This window comes from Pezoporus flaviventris, unplaced genomic scaffold, assembly GCF_033815535.1.
Source record: "Pezoporus flaviventris isolate CSIRO_AGI_PZ_B2104156 unplaced genomic scaffold, CSIRO_AGI_Pfla_v1 ptg000078l, whole genome shotgun sequence".
Taxonomy (NCBI): Eukaryota; Metazoa; Chordata; class Aves; order Psittaciformes; family Psittacidae; genus Pezoporus; species Pezoporus flaviventris.
In genome coordinates this window covers 3,403,807-3,427,025 of record NW_026892626.1, presented here as the reverse complement: position 1 = coordinate 3,427,025, position 23,219 = coordinate 3,403,807, and the positions used below count along the sequence as shown (strand labels likewise).

The 23,219-nt window shown below is 37.7% G+C and overlaps 1 protein-coding gene across 7 annotated transcripts in view; it reads right to left on the bottom strand.

The window, feature by feature from the left end:
* MRTFB (myocardin related transcription factor B) overlaps positions 1 to 23,219 on the bottom strand; it is an 80,155-nt gene that overhangs the window by 29,120 nt on the left and 27,816 nt on the right. For 5 of the 7 annotated variants that reach the window (XM_061473225.1, XM_061473227.1, XM_061473224.1 and 2 more), the window contains 3 exons: positions 3,262 to 3,327; positions 891 to 946; positions 265 to 340 (listed from right to left, as the gene is read on the bottom strand). In XM_061473225.1, the coding sequence (XP_061329209.1) occupies positions 265 to 340; positions 891 to 946; positions 3,262 to 3,327 (198 nt within the window). Of the gene's footprint in view, positions 1 to 264; positions 341 to 890; positions 947 to 3,261; positions 3,328 to 16,374; positions 16,734 to 23,219 lie in introns of those variants that run through there. The other 2 variants (XM_061473228.1, XM_061473229.1) reach the window with 1 other exon arrangement.

The window sequence follows — 23,219 nt, the reverse complement described above, 5'->3', positions numbered from 1 at the left end:
TGAGCAACAAGGAAAATAACAAGGCAAGGTAAAAGTCGAGTTCATTAAAGGTTGGTTGGCATGGTGGTGGAGAGTACATGATGTCACATAACTTTTGAGTACCACCATGGATATATCTATTATTATACAGATTACCACAGCCATTGTAGAGCATATACACCTTTAGAAATAATTCATATCAAAGCCTAACTCAGTTAGGAAACTGTGCAAAACAGACATTCCTTCCAATAGCCGCTCAAAATGTACCTAGAACTGGGTACGTACCTTCCAGGATGTGCATTCTGACAAGCTCAGAGCGGTCTGGCCTGCTGCGAATCTTGTGCTTCAGGAAATTCTCAGTCTTTAAAGAAATGAGGAAATAGCATTGACTACTACTTATGAGAAAAAATAAAGAGGTTTGATAAACCTCTGATATCCAATCAATGAATATTTGCAATTGCATTTGGATGCTGTTAGAACATGGGCTCTAAAGGTATTTGGTTTGTTATGGTTTTCTATCAGTCAAGCAGTGCTAATGAATTTCTATCTTCCCCAAACAAGTTGGGAATGCTTTTGGATTTGACCTCATACCACCACACATATCACAATAGTATAGATTTGCTTTAGAAATACTGCACAAGCATACTTTACCCGTGTATCCTATTCTTAACTCAGTGAAGCCACGTATTACATCATGACTGTAAATCTATTTCCCCGCCTTCATCTGTTAAGGCTTAACAAAGTTCCTCTCAAATTTGACACCAATATTTTATTTTAATGGATTTTTCCAAGATAAAAGCACAGGTTATTACTGTAATGGTAAGAATTTTTTTCACATACTCAGAGAATTCATTATCAAACACAACTATTCATTTCAGATATTAATAACAAGTTTACACAAAATGGTTTACCCTGGCTCGCTCCAGGCTCTTTATCTGCTCATGGAATGCAGCTGGACTTTTCAAGGCTGTGAAGGGAGAGTAAGAGTTAAATTGACAGAAGTGATTTCCAAAAAAAAAACCCTAATCAGCAGGTGTGCATGGGTGTTTAACACCATCTCAGAGTTGTGTGTGCATGTTACCAGTCTTACTTTTGACTCATACTAGTTGTATTCACTAGTATTTATCAGAGATGAGCAACACTGCTATACAGAGTACTTGGAATATTTGATTTTAGCAGATACTTACCATGTAACAGTTAACCTTTTCACTGTGTATACTGGGATCTATTTACCAAAACTGTTCCACAGTAGAAATTTTATGAGGTAATGTTCAGAATGCCAAAACACTGTTTCATTTATTCCACTGTATTTACTATGTCTATACCTCATACTTGCTGTTACTAGAGAGAACTGGACCATCCCTTAAGAACTATTTGTGCTGATTTAAATTGTAGAAGCCTCAAATGTTCAGACTGGAAAACAGAATAGTTAGTTAGATAGTTAGCTGCAGAACAGCCAAAAAGAGCAAAAAACACTATCTCAACCGTACTGTTGAATAAGTGAAATGGCAGCAGCCATAGTCCATCCTATTTGCCACACTTCTGGCAAAGAGAAAATGAATGTTGCAAATGTGCAAAACAAAATCTTTAACACTTTAGAAGTTTCTTCCCAGGTTTCACTAAAAAAAAAAACAACAATCATTCTGTTCCTGAAGATAATTAACACTACAGGCCTGGGAAGGAGAAGATGCTTTAGCAAAGCAAAAAATCTGAAGTCTGCTGTATACTTGCAAGAAGAGATTAGCTTTATAAAACTGTGCTTTCAAGTTAGAATTACCTAGTGCACACTGGGCTATTTATAAAAGCTTGATATAATGTTGATAAGTGTTCAATGGCTGGGGGATTTGTTAGTTTTAAGGAAAACCACTTTTCACAGTTGACTCTTTTAACAACTTGGACCTATTATCTTGACCACTTAGGAATTCTCAATGTTTTGTGTACCCCTCATCCTGAGGCCAGTCTGATCTCCAAAACAAGTCAGAAGACATACTAAACAATTAGCATAGTCATTGGGAGACCAAGTGGAAGAACATCAAAACATCTCTAAAAAAAGAGTTAACTGCAGCTGAATTCTAGGCCACTAAATAGCCATATTCAGGAGGGCTCTCTTATGATACCTAAAAATCAATTTAGGAATCACAAGTGTTACTGCTGAAATATCCATCATCTCTAACAGACTGAAATCAATAATGGAAAAAATGGACTCTAAAGTGCAGCTGCATAAAGCAATTACTTTCAAAATACAAGTCCTGTCAATTCAGACATACAAACACAATAGACATCCAAATTTACAAACATTATCTGCTTGTCAAAGCAGTAGGATCAGCAATTAAATTCCAGTGTAAGAGAGAAAAATGGTTTACTGAAGAACCGGTTAACTTCTTGCATAGCTGCCAAGGAGGGTAGGTAGCCAGGCCAAAGAGACAGAAGCTCAGCATGAGAGTGTTCTGAAATCATAAATACATCTCTAAATGTGTTTATGAACTTGGTGATGTTGCTGCCTTCACAAGACACATCACACTAAAGCAATCTTAACTCTTTCAAAGACAGCATCTAAAGACATTCATTGAGTTTTTACCACTATACAGATGGTATAACTTGGGTTTGGACCAGTTTGGACAGTTTGCCAGTTGTAGCACGTTGATCAGGAACTTCTGGCAACTGGAAAAAACATTTTAAATCAATTTTCTAAAAAAATTAAAAAAAACTCACCAAAGCCCCAAGATTCTTGGAAAGGGATTCAGACTCAGAAAGGCTTAGGCACAGAAGCTTCTGCATTAGGTCATCCAGTGTTCAATGCCCAATGCCTGGCCTAATCCACAGGCTCCTGTCCTGCAGCATCACAGCTACAATCATGCAGGGTTTGACATACAAGACGTGCCTGTTGGCACTTAAGTCACAACTCTTACATGCCCTTTGGTTTTGTTAGGCAGCCCTCGCCATACTACTCTTTTAAGACTACTAACTTTGTTACTGATGTTCACTCATTTATATAATTCCATTTACTTCGGTAAGATTAGTCATAATTTAAAGAGAGAAAATAAAGGGAGAATCAGACTATGTCTGCAAATCCTTGGATTTCCATCACAATGGCTATTTTAACTGAAATATTAGGTGAGCATGATGTTCATTTAGATTATGAAAAGGATCTCAAGTCTCTTCAAATAATAAAGTTATTTTTAATGATTCTCACAGAAATGCTGATCCTCATTATTCTACATTTTCAGTCCATAATTAATACAGTACAGTGATACAAATGACTAGAAATAATGTAAGTCTTACGTGGCATGATGCCCTGGTCCACCAGTTGTTCTCGTGTCCGTCTTTGTTGTAGTCTCAGCTGAAGTACTGACAAAAGAAAACAATCATTCATTCATATGTGAGCACCCTATCCCTCTGAAAGTACAAAGAATTCACAAGGTACTGTATTGCAACTTCAGTAATATTTGTTTTCTATATGTAATCAGACCTGAAAGTAACCTCTAACTCAGCTACCATTAAGGAGTAACTGCTATTAACATAGTTACAAGTGACCACTCCCAAATCCTAGTTATATTGGAATTTGCTGCTTTTTGGTCACACCTGATAAAGGGACTACATTTCATACATAATATCCACTTCTATCAGCTAGGCCTCATAAGAGGTATTAAGTATCCGTCTGAATCTAGGAATTCTTTATTCCCCTTGTAACACTACTCAGAGAATATTCAAGAAAACCTCATTTATAGTGGGGTATAAAGATTTTATATCATAAACTGCAACACCTAATGATTATATAGCCTTCTTACATGTCTTCAACCAATCATACATGACTGCACTATGCTGGAACAGAAATTATGTTGGCAGAAGATTTTAAAAGGAAAGGTATAGTTTCTTTTTTTAATATATATATAAAGGCTTATTGTATATTTAAATAAATCCTGCTGAAATATGAAAAACTGAAAACACATTTTACCTGGCTTTTTTAAAAACACCAGAACAACCAGGAACAGACCTTATTCTCTCTCCAAACACCAGAAAATGCTGTTTCCCACTTAATCGAGATATATTTTATCATAATTATTTCAAGGACCAAATAAATCCAATAATGTCAAATTTGGGAAAAAACATTTCAGTTTCACAGGTAACTTCCTATGTCGCATTACATTTCATAAAATGTCCAAAGGTTCTGAACCAATGTGACACACATTAAATACTATACCAGGAACTCCACAAACCCTGGGGGAGGGCACAGACATAAAGGCTTCGTACTTTCAAAGATGAGGGTTTTTTTTTGTAAATGTACCCAGAAAAAAATCCAAAATAAAATAAGAACTTGTTTCTTCTGTTGTTCCCTTCCCATGTTTCTTTATCAATTTATCACAGCACTTCATTATTTCTTAGATACATACAGACATTACCCTAATGTGAGATTTGATCTTTTGAACAAGAGATGGTAAAGAAAAAAATATTAAAGGTGTAATATTTACCTTCATTAATTTTGCCTTGATATCTTATTATGGATGTATGATTATAGCATGCTGCTCCCATTGTGTTTCACAAGGAAGCAAAACAAACTAATGCATTGTCCAAAACATCAAAATGAATATAATATCTAAAAAATTAGGCTAAGTTCATTGTTTTCAGTAGTTAAAAGGAACCAGCTTATTTCCTGTTCTACAGTACAGGAAGGATACTCCTCTGGCTAAAGCATTAAGACCAGGAATAGCAAATCCTGAAAACAAGGACATTATTTTCTTGAATCACACAAACATTGAGAACTTAAATATAAACATTTCAGGGTTGTGGCATGGCAGATCTGTTCAGACTTTACAATATTGCTACACAAGAATTACAAAGGACAGAGATGGGAGAATACAAAAGTAACAACAGTAAAATGTAAATTAATGGGAAGTCATTCAAAATGTATTGTGTTCCTCTGGAAACTTGAAAATACCTGCTTTGACGAATGAATTGTATTTTCCAAGTAATATTAAATAACTATAAAAAGTTAAGGGAAGACTTATAAGAATTTGAGTTATTGTTGGTTTCCCTTAATTTCATCTGGCTCCAGGTAAGCCATGACCTCTTCTTACAGTAGCTCTTGCTAGTAAATGCAAACATATGTTGACTGAAGTCTTGAACCAACTCAAATGATGCTGTTAACACTCCTTTTAGCAGCATTTCCTAGGTCAGGTTTGGTGTATGGTGTAGCATTAAGTTCAGAGCATGGGCAAAGAAAGTTCAAGTCTTCAGGCAGAAAACCATGTGGGTTTCAAAATCTCACTGGTCTAATCTGCTCCCAAAACCGCAGGTAAGTGTGTGCAAACACACATTTATGCAACTGTGCATGCAACTTTAAAATCCCACAAGCTTTATACAAGTGTGAATTAAGAAAAATAATGTAGTGGTCAGGATTTAGCTCATTCAAGAAATGCACACTTCGATGGACGTGCACTTTAAGCATATGGTACAATGTTACCACGTTAAGCTTGTATCCCTGTGGCTGCACTAGCACAAAGCCCTGAGAAATTCACTAACTGGCATGATGTTTACAGGAAAGCAAACTCTTGGTATGTTTTTGGTTTGGGTTCTCTTGCTTACAACTGTAAAAAGAAAAAAAAACCAGACAGCTCAAGAGTTAGTCTTAAAACTAAACAGGCAACCCCTTTAAAAATCTTTTAAGTTTTACACATCCAAATGATGTGAGAGCCAATTTCTAAACAGCATGGCAAGACTACCGTACATCACACTCTATTTTTGACTTTTTTCTGTTCTTCACTCAAACTATGTCCTCTTTTACACAACTGGGAAGCTGTGGAAAGGGTTAAAAAGCATGTTCTGCTCTGGGCAGGAAACTCATCCATGCTATACAGCTCTCTTTTGTCCGTATTTACACCATACTTAAATTTGTCTTTCTTAGAACACTAAGCACACTACAAACGTGTCTACCAAACCTTTTACCTAGTTACAAGTTAGTTTTAAACATACGCCTCTTTATTTCAGGCGCAAGGTCTTCCAAGAAAAATGATCCGCTCCAATATCAGTTATGTCCAGGGCAGAGCTGATACATCTCATCAGACACAGTAACTAACTCAGAATTAGTATTTTTAAGTAATTTGTGGCTTCAATTATGATCAGATATTTGGCTTAAGCTTTGAAACAGAGAGAATACACAGTAGGCTATAGCAGAAGGATGAGAAGAACAGTAAGAATGTACCTGCACATAAACCATATGCAGCCAAGTGTGAAGCTTTAGCATTTTTTTAGCAAAAATATATCTAACAAATAATTATGGTCTCTCATATCATTACTTGCCTACACTCCCATCTATTAATCTACACTGGGTATCACAAAGCAAGTAAGGGATGATTTTGAAGTTGTCCCATCTGTATCTGGACAGGTTGTAAAAGCTGGGGGAGGACTGAAAAAAACAAGAGCTATAGAAGACATAGAACATGCAGCTATTCACTTATTAAACATATCAGGAACTTCTATATTACATAGTAAAGAAAGAACAGCCTGTAGCATGACTCACAGAAGAGCACTGCAGTGGGAATACTAAAGAAGAGATGACTCATGATTAGAAAACTGGTATAAGATAATCATTGAAGACTTGACTTGACCAGAGCAAGGAGGTTAAACAGAAACAAAGCTGGATGAAAACCAGATGTTTGCTTTTGTGAACAACCCCCAAATTAAGAAGTTTAAAAAAAATTATGGTGCCTGAATTTTTGTTTTTTGTTTAAATATTAATCACTTGAAAACATTAACAAAGTTGCTTAACAGAAAGTAACTGTGAATAAAAATCCTAATTATATTATTTTTTGATGTTTAAAATCTGAAAAAAAAAAACAAAAAACTTTTGCTTTTCTAAAGCAAACAGATGGGGAAAAAAACCTAATATTTATATCTCACTAAAAGACATAAAAACTTAAAATATTTTTAGCCCCCATGGCAACAAAAAGTTAAAAGCAGAGACGTTTCTAAGGAAGAAATGGTAACACTTGGTAATTCTTTTGGCAAAGAATTGCTGCTGTATTTCAGTGAGAAACATCCTACAGATCAGAATGCAGACTGGTTTAAATCTAACGTAATTAAATCTAATACACTTTCCTTATCACATACATATAAATCCATATAGCAAGAAATTTCTACAACAGTCAATAGTAATACACAAAATAGGTAAATATAAGAAGGTTGAGATCAGAGGACACAATTACCAAAAAGATCTACAGGCTTTACTACACCGTGCTATTTGCTCCAGTGTTCTCTTGTTTTGTTTTTTTTTTGGAGTGGTGGGGTTTTTTTGTTGGTTGGTTGCTTCCCCCTCTCTCTCCCCTCCCCTGACTGCAAAGAACCATTTCCAGACAAACCAGTGTGGAATCTGGGGAAAAGGGAATGCAAAAGACATGAGGGACTACAAAACGAAGTTCCCCATGGGGTGGTACTTAGTCAAACATTGTGTGTAACAGATCTTATTAGGGTAAAGCCATTCAGCTTGTTGCCCAATGGTTTACCTCTCACTTTTACATTTTTTAAATTAGGCATTAGGATTATCTGCATAACATCTAAAATCATAGAAGATGATCTCCAAAATAAAGGCCCAGAATTGAAAAAGGTTTAGATATGTTAAACACTATTAATGTCAGTAATAATATTCTTCTTGTAAAGTGTATGTGTAAAAGAAGAGCTATGTTAACACCACTGAGCAAATCTAGTTACCAGAAGACAGCACAAATATTTTGCACTTAACATTATCTGGCAGGAATCCCCCTTCACATCACTGCAAGTCTAAGAAACTGTTGAACTGCTTCTGAATAAAAGCCACGCACGGAAAGGTTTGTCAAACTCCTGTTTTGACTGAGAGAGAAGGGAGGATATTCTTTTTTATTTTCAAGTCAGTGTATGATTTAAAGAGTAACACTAATGCCAGGTGAAGAGATTCCAAAATTTCCAAGTTTTCTTCAGTCAATAAAATGATCAAAAATCTTACATAGCTTATTTAATAAGTAAGTACTGAAGAAACCAAAAAGCATAATCCCTCCTCACAATAAGAACATCAGGTTATCTTGCTTTCATAAAGTCAGTAAGCATCTTCTGACTTCACTGGAGGTACAGAATTCTCAGCACCTGAAAAACTGAGTGCCAGAGCCTGGTGCTCCCAGTCTTACAGCTTTTTTCCAGTGTCAGCATCCCATGGAATTGATGCTTCTATATCAAGGGAATGGAGATGATGGTACACAAAAGGAGAAGTTATCTGTTAACCAGTGCACTTTATTATTTTCAAATGTATTTCTATATAGCAGTAGATTTTATAAAGTTAACGGCCTCTGTTTCCAAACAGTGAGTACTGTTCAGGTTCACATGCATTATGCCCTGAAGGGGCATACAGATTAATAACCAAACCAAGCAGATCCTCAATAGCTTGCTGAAGCACTATGCTGATTTGGGTGCATTAAAGCTGGCATGAGTAGGCACTTCAGGAAGTTCACATCACATTTTGTGTAAGACCCTCTGAAAAGTAAGAAATACAGAGCAGTCCAGTCAGGTCTTACTCAGTGTGAATGACAGAATAAGTGACAATAAAGTGTATTATTAAATCACTTAGAGCAAGCAGCTGTTATAAAAGTTGAGCAAGTGATTTCTGTTACAAATCTGTAATTTGTATCCTATGGAAAAAGATGTCTCAAAGTAGTACCATATAATCACAAGCACTGGAATGTAAAGAGGCCAAAAATAAATTGATAGTTGTCCTACAGGAACAATGCTATCTACACTGATTGACAAGCTTTCACCACTGCTTCTTGTCTTGAAAAAAACCCAGAACTCATACTGTGCACAGTTCCAGCAACAATAATTCCACATCTAACACAGTTAATTACATACCCTATTAATTTAAAATCAAATATTAATTATATCTTTTTAGAGAAGGTGCTAGGAAACAGCAAATAGTGGTTGCCATTTAACAGTTACACAGCTGAAACACACTAACCCATGGGAAGGGAAGGGGTTCATCTGACAGCACACAGTTCTTTCCAATTACATCAACATGAAAAATAATGCATCAAGACTGTTTATGTGCTGTATATGATCTTTTCTTTATTTCCTCCGAAGTTAAAATCCACTGGATATTAGCTATTTAAACCCTTAAAGCTCCAAGTAAAAATGGGAAAATGCAATGTCCAACATTCCTGCATCCTGCCTTGGAAATTTCCAAGAGTGGTCGGAACTCCAGTGCAGGCAGCAGGCAGGCTGCCATGGAAACAGACAGTGCTGGAAACAGGGCGTTCCCTTTGAACTAAAGCTCCTGCACAGAAAGCCTCCATCGCTTTCTGCCAGCTTCAAACAGCCCTCATGCAACCAAGGTCTCTAACATGATGAGATCGAAACACAGAGGAATAGATGTTACTATCAGATGTTGTAGTTGCAATGAAGCCCTGCTGCAGGAGATGAACTATTCTCTTGTACCTTTGATCTGAAGTAATTTAAAACCAGTTATTTGGCATAAAGACTATAATACAAGTATATGAACAGCAGGGTGGCAGTAAAGTAGGAGAGTATTTTATCAGACGGTAGGTGGACTATACAAGTGATCATCAGTTTTGTATTAGAATTCTGCACCAACCTCATAGCACAGGGCAACAGTTACAGAACAGCAGAGATCACCTTGAGTACTTAACTCTGTGCCTCTGTCAGTTACCTTTGCCCCTCAAACTCCATCTGCTCAGACTTAAAAAGCTTACATGTCATTTTCTAATACCAGAATTTACATTAATTTCCCTGAGACAGATGTTTTGCTTCCTCCTGAGTAGTGGCTGTTTCTCCCTCAATTCTATATGGGGTGATGCACTCTATTTATAACTCATTAAATGCTTTACTGAGTTAAAAAGGTTAATCTCTTCAACTAATATTTGTTCTGTGAATACAACAAAAAATGAATAAAAAATGTTTTGTGTAATAACTAAAAGACAGAGCAGGTGATATGCAAGGTACATGTTTCAGGAAGGTTACAGAATATGGTGGCTAGTTTACATCTGTCATTCCTCATTCCACAGGTGTCAGAATACAGAAATTTGATAACAATGTTATTTTCATTTATATGTCATGACAAAGACAGGGAAAAGCCATGAAAATATTTAGCTACCTGTAATTTGTTGGAAGTGATTCTAAGTAAGTTGTACAGTGTTTAAAGATAAGATGCATTTAAAATCGTGGCACTTGCCTTCCATCAACCTGATGATGACATTTTGTTGAATACAATGTTGAAACAAAACCAATTCATCATTAAAGAAATGAGACATCATCTAAACATGAATGAATGTTATACTGGTTTCAGTCCTCAAAACTTTAATGTATGCCAGGATATAATTTTAAGAAAGAAAATATATTATTTAAAAAATAATCCCTTTTCTATACTTTTAAAGTTCTTTTTTTCCATTACTGCATATGTGATTTTTCCGCAAAGAATATATCCAAAATAATTACGACAAGTGAAATAGCCTCTGATGCATACTCATTTCAAGCAATTCTTTGGTCATACTTTCATTTCAGCTTAGAAATGTTCTGGATAAATGTAAAGCATGTGAGTGGAGACTCCTGAGGGCCATTTCAGATAATCTCTTCAGAATTCCACAAGGAAACCCTGCAGGACCTCCAAGTCTTTTAAATTACACCACTGTGATTTAAAGTTGGTGTCTGTAAGCCAGTAATGATGTATACACAACTCTTTCCAGAAGTATCATCATCATACTGAAAGCAGAAAACAAAAAGTGAGATGGGAATGAGCTAACTGTAAACTTCACATTTAAAACAAAATATAAAGCACAACAATATCATCAGTTGAGAAGCTTTAATGATTAGGATATAGGACAATCTGTATTGTATCCTATTGCTATGGAACATGTTGCTTAGAAACAAACAAGAACATACAAGAACCTCCAAACAAATTACCCGAAAGTCTGCTGGGATGAATATGTATATGCACATCTGTAGGTAAAAAGCAAAATCTATACTTCTCTGTTTAAATCTTTAAAATGAAAAAAATCACTGCTACCTGGGGTGGCAAGTCTGAATAAACAAAAGCTTACATTCCAAGTATTCTGTAAAATTGTATACCTTAAGCCTACTAACAATAACTACGTTTTCTAAATCTGCAAATATTCCCCAGCTTAGTACAGGCTTCTCATTTTTTAAAAACTAATTTGCATTTCCTCAAATACGACCATCAGTCAAGCAATGTTCTGTCCAGGCACTCAGGAACTTGCATTCAAATTCTGCACCTGCTACAGTCTTGCTTTGTGGTAATTTGGAACACATTACACTGATGACAGATGATTGCCAGCCAAGCCCTCTCGAGAAGGTATTACCTCCATTTTCCATGCTTTTCCTAGGCACAGCAGAGCCAGCAACAAAAAGCATACCCCAGCAGATCCTGCAACTCATGAGATTAAACATTAATTCACAACACTGAGGAAGGTGGATTTACACCAATTTGCCTGATTGCAAACTGGGATGTAAGCAATGGCATGGTGTCAACTCTTGCTATGTAGACAACAACATCAGATTTCTGCAGATGATTGCTCAGATTACTTACAGTGACTGCAAAGTTGCTGCATTAGAAGGACTTTACATTAAGAAGGCTGAGGTACATACATGTTTTGTTGGATGCACTGTTAGAGGAAAAAAGAAACCTCCAGCATAGTAACAAAACAGACAGTGGTTTTCAGAGCATGTTTCATAACTTATTGTGATCTAAGACAGGATTACTGACAAGGACAATGGTCTCTCCCTCCTTCCAACCCCAGTGGCTCCAGTTGCATCAATGCTGGCAAAGACACAGCATGTCAGGTCAGTGCTCTGATCTTGCTGAACACCAGCACCACTTAAATAAACAGTCTTCAGTAATACCTGTCCACTGATCCTACTCATTTCAAGGTGGCACAATTACTGATGCCAGCACAAGAAAAAGGCACGGTAGCGCTGGATGGGACTACACCTACTTTTGACAGCAGCAGTCTTAATCCTCACCTTTTATAAAACCTGCCACAAATCTTGTAGTTGCCATAGCAAGTTTCCTTAGAACTCCACTGTATCCTCTAATTAGAATCTACTATAATATAATCTGTATGCAGATTATATACAAAATCAAATTAATACACTGTGGCCTTGGTTTATTGAAGTATTTAAGCATGTATTTATTATAATGCTATTACCAAACATTTATTAGTCATTTAAGTGCTACGCTGAAGAAGAAAATTTTGTGGAATAAGTGCTGTTTTACTTGTGAGACATACAATTATCCTACTGTCATTAAAGATGCCGTTTATGGTAGATACATAAAGTTAAGAATTTTAACACAGCCTCACAGTTTCAGTGTATTGAATTTACAGTGCTTCCTCTATTAAATAAGAGTATGGGAATAATAGTATTTTTTTCCAGTGTTTTTCTTATCATCTGTGTCTCAAGAAACATACCCAATAGACTGCCATTGATAAGGGGTCATAAAAACATCTCTAAACATCATGTAATAAAATTCAAAACTTAAAAATAAACTAAAACAAAACAAAACAACAAACAAAAAAACTAACCAAAAAACACCAAACAAAAAAACCTCCAAACAACAAACCCCAAGCAAAACCGGCAAACCAGCAGCAGAATCTTTAAGTCTAACATACTCCCGCAGGAGAGCAGCAGAGGTCAAGAGTATCACCAATATTCAACATGCCAGCAATAGTAGGAAATTTGTTAAATAAACAATTCTCATGCAACATTGATTTGATTACAAGAAAGGAAGGGAAGAAATCCTTCCTGACTAAATCCGGTAATCTGCTAACCAGACGGTGTGAAGACATTTCCAGCAACACCTGAGAAATCCCTGTGCTTCACTCATTCTACCCTGTATCCTGTTCCTAGCACTTGCCAGTCTCCAGTTCCTCACAAACCAGTAAAATTAAAAAGCAGTACAAATTCAGGAAAGCAATTACATTTTAATGTGGAAAAAAAATTTCCTTCCTGATTAGGGGTTTTTCTTTACAGTTTTCATGCAGACAACTCTTAACTCTGAAGCTCAGATGACTATATGAAAACCATGGTGCAAACAAACTGGGATCCAGTCTCCTTTTAAATCGCAGCTCAGATAGCACCATAATGATTTGTTTCACCAATGTAATAATTCAATAATTCAAGAGATCTGCAGGGCCATGCAGTCTTGCAGAAGCTCATCAATCTTTATATTAAACCAATTTAGGATACATGGCAAGACTTCCTAAAATTAACTCCTTAGTCAGAAACTTTCTTATCGGCAGCCTAAACACATTTCTAATTGCTAATATACATACTGTTGACAATCCTCTTTCTTACTAACTGTATGCACAGTGATGTCCTGATTCATTTAAGGCTTTTCACTTGAATTTTCTAAATGTTTTGGTGACTTACTTGACATTAGAAGTCAATGCTGCAGAAATTTCTGACAAAACTGTTTTGTTAGCACTGTACAGTTAGCCTCAGAGCCCAAAAGTGGTTTTTGTTCCTTGCTTATCAAAATTACCTTTTAGGTGAAACAGATAAAAGAAAGAACTGATTTCACTGAACAGGTCAAATGTAATAGTAATACATGAATTGTTTACAAGAAGGTAGGGTAATTAAGAGGATTTCCTCCTGTGCTATAGGACAATATAATGTATATCTTCTAAGAGTATTCATTAGCCCAAGCAAAGGAAAATAGTCATCCTTGTAATCTAATATTCCAATGTCCTTAATATTAATTTGCTGAAGACAGTGTCAGGATTTGCTTTTCCATCAAAAGGCTTTCCTTATAAAAAAATACCAAGTAAAAAAGAACTGCACCTAACAATTCTCCTAAGGTACACGTTGCTGATATAAGCGCACTGCACTCTCTCAGGGTATTTAGGTTTATCAAACCTGTGCAAAATACATTATGAAGCAAAGGCTGTAGCACCTTCTGATTTACTTGACTTCTATGTGCTCTATCCACTGCCAACAGAATTGCATTTTTAACCATTCACAGACAGTATTGTTCAGTATTTTTGTGTTCTAGCAAAAAAAGGTTGATGATTAATGTGCAAAATCAGTCACTTCCTTGTTTGAATTAAAGGAAAAAGAGAGCAGGGGTGAAAAAGAAGTGAGAGAATACCACAAGCTAATTTTGAACATACTGTTCTGGAAAAGAAGTGGTTTAATGTTATTCATAGTGTTATTTAAATAGGATGAAATTAAACAAATGCAGTCAGATGTTTAAAAATCTAAAGAATACCTGAGCTACATATTTTATGACATTATAAACTGAAAAGGTGAAACCCTGTTCTAGTCTCTCTAGAGGCAAATCCTGCAGATTTGCAGTGTTTTCAATAATTCATTCTATATACTACAAGAAAGAAGAGGCTTGCTTTTTCTGAGCTTTAGAAAGAGAGAAGGCTGGAAGAGGAGATCCTGTAGTCATTCATACTCTCAAAAAGAGGTTCTTTATTTTAATTACTAGGTTGCCAAACTTAGGAGCAGTACAAGGATAAGCAATATTCGCTGGGGAAAAATGAAAATGGAGAACAGATACTAGAACAGAAAAAAGGAAGCAAAGATAGTGATTGTGGGGAAAAATCATACCTTCTTTTATGCACTGAATAATTTAAATTCTAAAATATTTATTAATTTACACTGGAAGAGTGTCCCATAATTGCAGGGTTTTTGCTACTCTGACAGACCATCATTACTGTAATGTACATTCTTCAATCCACTTTCTACATAACTGACATACTAAAAGAAGACTGAAGATAACCATTACTGTGGTTACTTATTAGCCCACCTATATTACCCGCCATGCTAGGTTTTACATGTCTTTCTCCCTTTATTTCTTAGTAGCTTATGTTAGGTTTTGTTTTTCTCTACAGCATTCTCCACAACAGTATGCATACTCCTCTTTCCCTCTCAACTTCCTTGCCTTCCCTCTTTGTTCCTGAAGCCCCACAGATCTTCAGAGGGTGCGGCAGCAGCAGGTTTAACTGGGTCTGTTTAGAGCTGCAAGGCAAACTCCATGAAAAAGCAGCCCCAGTTGGCCTTTTCTCTGCAACCGTCTTTCAGTCAGTACTTTCCTGCTCTAAAGGGAGTAGAACTGTTATACTCCCAGCCACAGCCACATACATCAACACTCAGCTTACCACGTATCTTCCCAATCAAGGAGAAACCTTTAGGATCAGTACATTATATAAAAATCAGTGGTTTCTCTAGCCCTGCTATAGAGCTAAGTAACGGGGCTTTAAAAATAAACTGTCAGGTACTGAATTCAATAATGAAATGTGCTTTTTTGCTATTTTAAACGTTAAGATCCAAATTTTAAAAAAAAACACCCCACCAAAATCCAGCACTTAAATTCTGAGAAAGGCATGATCTCATGTACACGAGGGAAAACCAGCAGTCTTGCCACAACACCAAGGAAGAAATCTCTGAATCACCAGACAATCCAGAGAGATCTGCAGTAAGAGCCATGGCAGAGCGTTGCAAAAGGAAAGCAGGAATTTTGCTACTACAAATACAGGTTGTTTCTGATTAAGAAGTTGGAGTTTGAGTCTTGAACTGCCAAGAGCCCTGTATGTTAGCATGCACCAGTTAACAAACCGGGCTGCGCAGGGCTGGCAGTTGACCTCAGGAGGCTTCTTCCTTCTCCGTACCACAGGCCAGCTGGAAGAATACTGCCAGCTAGGAGTAAGGCAACTCCCCTGCCTCAGCACTATTAGCACCACAGTCCAACAAGTACTACTGTAAATCAATCTGGTGTAGTACCATTTGTCAGCTTTAAATAACGTTCCAAATATCCTCAGACTATTGCTATTTTACAAACTACTGCTTGTGCATTATATCAATTTAATGCACAGTCTGAACCCAATCATTTAAGGAGACACAGTGTAATTTGAAAAGCATATACCTGAAATGCAGAATCAAATTCAATTTAAAGTATGAAGGGAGAAGGGGATTCTAGAGAAGGGCAGCAGCTGAGAAAAGCACTGTTGGAAATGTGGTAGTAATCTACATCTACAACTAAAGTTTTGTGGGGTTTTATTTTTAATAGTATTACATTTAACATTAATTTCATTATAGGTATTGCAGTAGTGACATTTTGAAGCACTTTGTGCAGTATTTGCAGGACAATTTCAGAGCACTTCATGAAGTCAGCACTAGGTGCTACTCCGACAAGACACTACTACAGTTTCTATCAAGCTGATACCACCGTTGCTTTAACAGTCTCAGGTAAACTCTAAATTTAGCTTTGAGACATTGTTTAAGATGAAGCCCAACATCTCATTTAATGTACAAAGCTTATTCCTGACACTGAGCATTTCATCACAGATGCTGGTGAGCTGCCTGTGCCTGGCACTTGTGCCCCCAACCCAGCAAGTGACTGACCTTCCTTGAGACTCTTCTGGCTGTTCACCTCAAGGCATTCTTTCTCCTTCAGAGGCTTAACATCTCCCGCCGGCAGGATCTCGGAAAAGCCCTGTTGCTGCTTCTTAGAGCTATCGATCATGATGACAATCCTTTACAATGGCAACATCCAGCACAAAAATCCGCCCTGGTCTGCGAGCAGCAGCGCGCCGCTCCCCCTCCCTCCGCTCAGCACGGAGCCGCCGCCGGCATCCCCCAGCCGCTCTGCGGACCGGCGCTGCCTGCCACAACTCCCGATCCCGCCTCTTCCCAGGCAACCACTCCCCCTCTGCCTTCAGCTACGCTCGCTTCCTCTGCACAGTCGTGTTTCGATATGCAGCTTGATGGTCAATCATCTGACAAAGAATGAGGCAAGCAGTTAAAAATAAATCCAGCCGTTGCTGAAGGAGCAGCATTCGCTGATACCTAAGACCAGCAACCGCCGAGGACTCTCTCCATGTTTCTCCTTCCTTCTCCCTGCCCCCACTGCTCTGAACACTGCTGTAGGCAGCAGAAACACCTGATCTTCGTCTGACTGGCACATTCATTGCTCATTGAGTTTCACCAATAACCAAAGCTGCACATTGGCATGTTAAAGATGTGCTGGAGAACAGTTCCCCTGCCCCAGCCCCAGGTCTTGTTTCAGAGACGTTTAACTAGCAGTGACAAGCGGGAAAACCACTGGTTATTGCCATGTCTTTACTTGCAGTGTAAGACAGATTCTCTTCCTTGTTATAAACAATCTAAATAAATAGATAAATAAATTATTGTATCTTATTATTCTCCCTTTTGCCTTACAGTTATGCATTTCATTATTCCCAGCAGTTTTAGGAGTATTTCCTCCCACAGCTTCTGATCTGACACTCTCTCCCGCATATCCCATTTATCTTATGAGTCATCAACCTCAGCATCAACTTGGAAGATTTTGGCTTAATGAATCCCCTCCAATTAGCTGGCATTGGCCATGAGAGAACAGCAGACACTAGTTGGCAAGTCACGTACTTAAAGAAAATAAACTATACATAAATAAGTAGTCACTACCTGTCACACAAGTAACTCTAGCAGGTGCATTTTCCCTTCGCTTTGGTCTAAAAACGCTATCATGATATGTATTTTCCACACCCCTACTTCATGTTTTAAATCCTTCAGCTTGAAATTATAAAGGACATCTCCACTCAGAAAACTTACTTCACTTTATAGCATCAGATTTGAAAAGATCTACATACAGTAACAAACCCCTGATGTAGAATTTTTAATAGTAAATTAAATCATAAAATCATCTTGCCTCCTTAGCTCTTTCCACAAGACAATCCTTCAACACCAACGCTTCACCTTAACAGCGCGCTCCCAGGCAAGCAGTTGATACTATGTGGTGTAGGGCTGTGTGACACAGCCAGAAGGGCTTGAAAGACTCTCCCTGGCTTCACACTTCTGGCAGAAGGGGGACCTCCATATACTTGGAACTGCAAATTAAAGGAGCTGTGAGTTTACTAGGCCATATCAACTTCTTGACACCTAAGGAGCTGAAAATACAGGCAAAAGAAGAACTCTTGCAGCATAAGTGACAGTAGTTCTATCCATTCCTATCTGTCTACAGTGCTTTATATAAATTAACAGTGAGAGTGCTCAAGTCAATGCCAGATCACTGCAACAGCAGTTAGGTGCCAGCAGTTCAAGGCTTCATGAGTGTTTCTTACCTGTTCAGAAAGATGAGCTTTAGTAACATGGAGCTCCTCTTTTTCAAGGGTACCCATTCCACAGCAGAATTTACAGAAACGAAATTGCTTATGCTTCAGCCTCTTGGAGCTAAACCTAATATTTTGCTTCAAGTTCACCTCCCAGTTCAATACATGCAGATTAATTCTTGAAATGCCTATAAGAAGTTTGATCAACAGTAATTTACAAATAACTTTGTGAAAAAAAGCAGGGATCACAGAATTTATGGAAAATAAGAAAATTTTTGTGCAGACTGGAAGAGATGGTCAAAATGATGCTGTTTATTTTCCATGTAACCAAATATTGTAATTACCAATAAATGCTATGCAATATTGAATTGCTGGGCTGGAGGCAGACATAACACTGGAGAGTTATGTCTGCCTCTGCTGGAAGCAGACATAATATGGAGAGGAAGAAAAGATACCTTGGAAGAAGAAAACGGTTTTTGTTCAGAGGGACGTGGACCTGCTTGAGCCAGCCCAGAGGAGGCCACGGAGATGCTGCAAGGGCTGGAGCAGCTCTGCTGTGGAAACAGGCTGAGAGAGCTGGGCTTGTTCAGCCTGGAGAAGAGAAGGCTCCTTAAGGGGAGACCTTAGAGCAGCTTCCAGTGCCTGAAGGGGCTACAGGACAGCTGAAGAGGGGCTTTGGACAAGGGCCTGTAGGGACAGGCCAAAGGGGGAGCGGCTTTAACATGACAGTGATAAGGCTTCAAATTAAAAAATAACCTGTTAGAAAGGTCTACAATTCTGGGGCAGTTTCACAGGCACCTGAGGCATCTCATCACTGCTGGCTGCATAGCTGTAGTTTCAGCACTGTAACATGGGAAAAGTGTACGGGTTTATGAGTGACTTACATTCCTAAGAACTGCACTAGAAGAAACAAACACTGTTACCTGGTTAGCACGTTCACATACTAAATTCATCAGCTAACAAGACTCAGTTATTCAAAGGTGTCTTCCAATCATGAGCAGGTCCCACGTGGATCAAGGCAAAGGGCTTCCTCATGATCCCCAGAACCACCCCACCAGCCATTTAACAGCTCCCTGTTCCCTGCTAAATGAAATGAATTTGTAACTCTCCTAGAATGGTTCACGTCTGTTCATACCTTTGGCTGCTAATGCACCATACCTACTTCTCAGATTTACTTAGGCACTTTCAAATCTGACAGCAATTCTTTAAGCTCTTGCAAAACAGCAGAAGCCCTGTCATCAGCCAGCAACTCCAGGTTGACACTTTAAGCATACATCTTATGTTTGGATAGTATCTGTCTTGAAGGTCATTGTTTTGACAGATAAAAAACCTGCTCTGTACAGCAGTTACTATCATTATTGGTTTTAAAAGATGCTAATTCCATACGTATCTTTAAGGAATCCACTTCAATGGTGGGAACTTAAGACTTTCCCATTCAAATTACCCTTCTGTCCTATAACAAAATACCATTTAGAATGTTAGTGAAACACTAGCAACTTGCTTGTCTTTTGACTACTTTTTAAAGCCTTTATTTTAGCGGATACGCTGTAAACAGAACACAACCCATGAAATATAAAATATATACTCAAAAAAGCTTGGGGTCTTTCAATTCCACTCACAGTTAGAAATGCTTTTGTGTTAATTTTTTAAAGGCAGCTGGAATTTGGCTTGTCATTTGAAATTGATGGCATTATTAAAAAACAGGCCAAAAAAGTTGTTCAAATTGATAAATTTTCATCTTGTCTTTCAGTTGCTCATTGGGTACTTAAATAAAGAAGGTTTTGAAATAAAGGAAGGAGAAGTACTCATTTCCAAAGGAAACACTGGATGCATAACCTCTCTGATTTGAATATACACCTGTTTCCAAAGAGCTTTTTTTAACAGTACAAATAGCTAAAGGACATTAAAATGGTAGAGAAACCCATAATGAGCTAGAAACAAAACTGTGCCTGAAAGACTAATGTCTATCAAACAATAAAACACAACTATCTCTTTCAGCTAAAAGAAAACCTTAAGCGGTAAATGTTGTTATCTTTCAATCACAGGTTTAAACCCGATTACAAAGAGCATCAGAGTATCAGTAACATGTTTGCTTTTAATCTAAGGCAATCAATGTTTTATTTCCATCCTCATGCAACACAGACTTTCAACTGCAGCCTACAGCAAACATATTCTTTAAAAACAGGAAGTGCTTAATAAATATTCCCCAAAATCACAATGTACAGGAGGAAGCAATGCAGCGACAGTGCACCCTCCACAGTGCCTGCTTGTCGGCCCTCAGAATAGACCCCGTTATCTGTTTAAGTATCAGGGATCTGGTGAGTGAGATCACTAACAGTGAGCAACTTCACAACCTCATTAAACGTGAAGTAACTAAGCAACAATTGCTTTAACAGTACATTCCAGCTCTTCTCATCATATGGAGCTCATTTCTCTGCAATCCCATAAAAACAAAACCAACCACCCCCCCACCCCCCCCACCCCCCCCCAGGAAAGAAACCCAAACCTAACAATACAAAAGAAAGAAAAATAATAGCCTTCAGTATTTAATTTATTTCACTACCACATGATTTTGAAAAGGGGAAAACAGACATTTATTTCATCTTGGCTTTATGCACACCGTGATGAATTTCTTGGTCCGTGATACTGTGTTAGGATAATCCAGTTCTTGATCATGGTGTAATCATAGCAAAACAGTGCTCTAACTACCCAAGCTAAAGAATTAATTTAGATAGTTCCTGTTACGGTTTATTCTATTAGTTCTTTAAGCAGTAAGAATGTCACCTCAAACTGTTAACTTAAGGGGTTTTGGTCTGGGTTTTTTTGTTTGTTCCCCTTCCTCCTCTGTCCCCAACTGCCACTTATAATAGATCGCTATTCTGCTTTCTTGTTCTGGTTTTTCTATAGCAGTACATAAATTCTTTGCTTTGAACACTTAAGACACTTACAACAACTCAGCAGTAAGTCTCACACAGACCATCTTATCCGTGCACGTGATTAACTGCACATATATTTATATAATTTTTTTAAGGGCAGTATTTGGTCATCTACCGTGCTACTTATGATTTGCAAAACGTGCATATACCAAGTACTGCACAGTGATTACCAGCTCTGTTTGCACTACGTTACCTTCTTGTCGTGACTGTATCACCAGCCAACGTTTCAACACCACCACATACAGCTAAGGTTTGCTTCTAACACTTTAAAACAATTATACAGTGGAATTTAAAATTAACTCAACATTCTTTTCTAGCTATGCATTTTGTTATCCACAAGGAATTTCAGGGAAAAAGAAGTCACAGTAAGACATTTTGATAGAGAGATCTCCTGAAAGGAAAACATACATATCTCCTGTAATCATTCAAATGCCAAGCCCTCCAACAGGATCTTTTCATATATACCAGATGCCTTGAATTGAGTCAGTCACAGGTCACGTCTCCCATGCTAATCTCTTCACAATAAGCAGATAATTTAAAAAAATAATAATCTATAAATCAAACTAAAATGATGGAATGTTTGTTTATAAGTTTACCAAATGGAATGACCCTGCTGGAATTCTTTCATGTAGCCTGTGAAAATGTCAGAATATATTCCATTTAAGAGGTCACAGTCCCTAGAGAGCTCTGAGTTTTGGCCTGTATGTCTTTTCACATGCTTTAATATTTGAAAATCGTTCCTTGTAGACACTGACTGATGCCCTGGGAATGCTCGGATTGTGGGAACTGGCAGTACCAATGACAAAGACATACTTAATGGGAAATCAGTACCTACTCAGTTTGCTCTCTCATCTCATAACAGATAAGACAACATTTATAGGAAGACCAAAAGAATCTGCACATTGAAAGACATTTGTTTTTTCTGCTGACACTGTTAATAAAAACAACCCAACAAACAAAACCACCCCAAAACAAACTCCCCAAATCCCACAGCACCCTCTCCCCCTCCCCAAAGAGACAACCAGATATTAATTACAACATGCTGTGTGTTCTTACAAAGGATTATTTAGTAGAATATTTGCACTGTATGTTCCATAGACTATTAAAACCTTAAAGCAAAGACAGATCACAGAATTACTGTGGTTGGAAGCAGCCTCTTGAGATGCCCAAGCCCAGCCACTGCTCAAGCAAGGTCAGCTGGAACAGCTTGCCTACAGCTGTGTGCACTCAGCTTTACGATCTCCATGGATGCAGATTCCACAACCTCTCAGGGCAACCATTTTACACACACACATTGTGTATATATATTATACTATATACACATGCACACATTTATATTGTAAACTTACATAAATTGTATACTTCTATAGGTAGATAAGCCTTTTAGAATACACTTTCAGGTTTTTGGTTTTGTGGGGTTTTGGGGGGGGGGGGGTGGTGGTGGTGATGGTGGTGGTGTTAATCAGAATATCTGAATGCTGTTTTCAGATCTTACTGCTTTCAGCTTAGTGACTATGAAACTGCTGAATTTGACATTTCCAGTTATTTTCTGTGCCAAGCTATTACTTAAATCGGAACTTAAGCTTTCAATTTGTTGTTTTCTAGTGTTGTGCTAGCCATCTTTTCTCCACTTCATCTTTCCTAACTCTCACAAGAAAATAACTTCTAAGCAGAGTAATCTACCTATGTACCATTTGGAGAGGAAAAAATACACCTAATCACAGATCTTAATGACTGGGGAAAAAAAAGCCCTTTCATACACAGATACAAAGAGAATGTCCCAGATTTCACCTGATTCCCTAGTATAAAATTTGCAGCTCCAAATCTATTAACTGCACAGAGGATTAACAATTTGTTCAGAAGCCATAAAACTATGCCAAGAATGCATATTATCAGTGCTACATAATGAGGGAATGGAAGGTAAGAAATAACAGGCAAACTAATATACCCATGACTCTTCTACATGCCAGAAAAATTCCCCTGGTTCATCAAATTTGTTTCAGTAGCATCATTAGGTTAAGTGTAATGTACATTTCATTCAGTTATTTTGAGAACTGCCTGTCTCCCAGCTGGCTTGACCAGTCCCTCAGGAAGACTCAATATACACCATTTGGAACATGCACTTTTGGTTTGTTTTGTTTTTTTGAGGTTGGGAGTTTTCTGGTTTGGGGGTGTGTGTGGGTGGTGTTGCATCTTCCCCTTAATT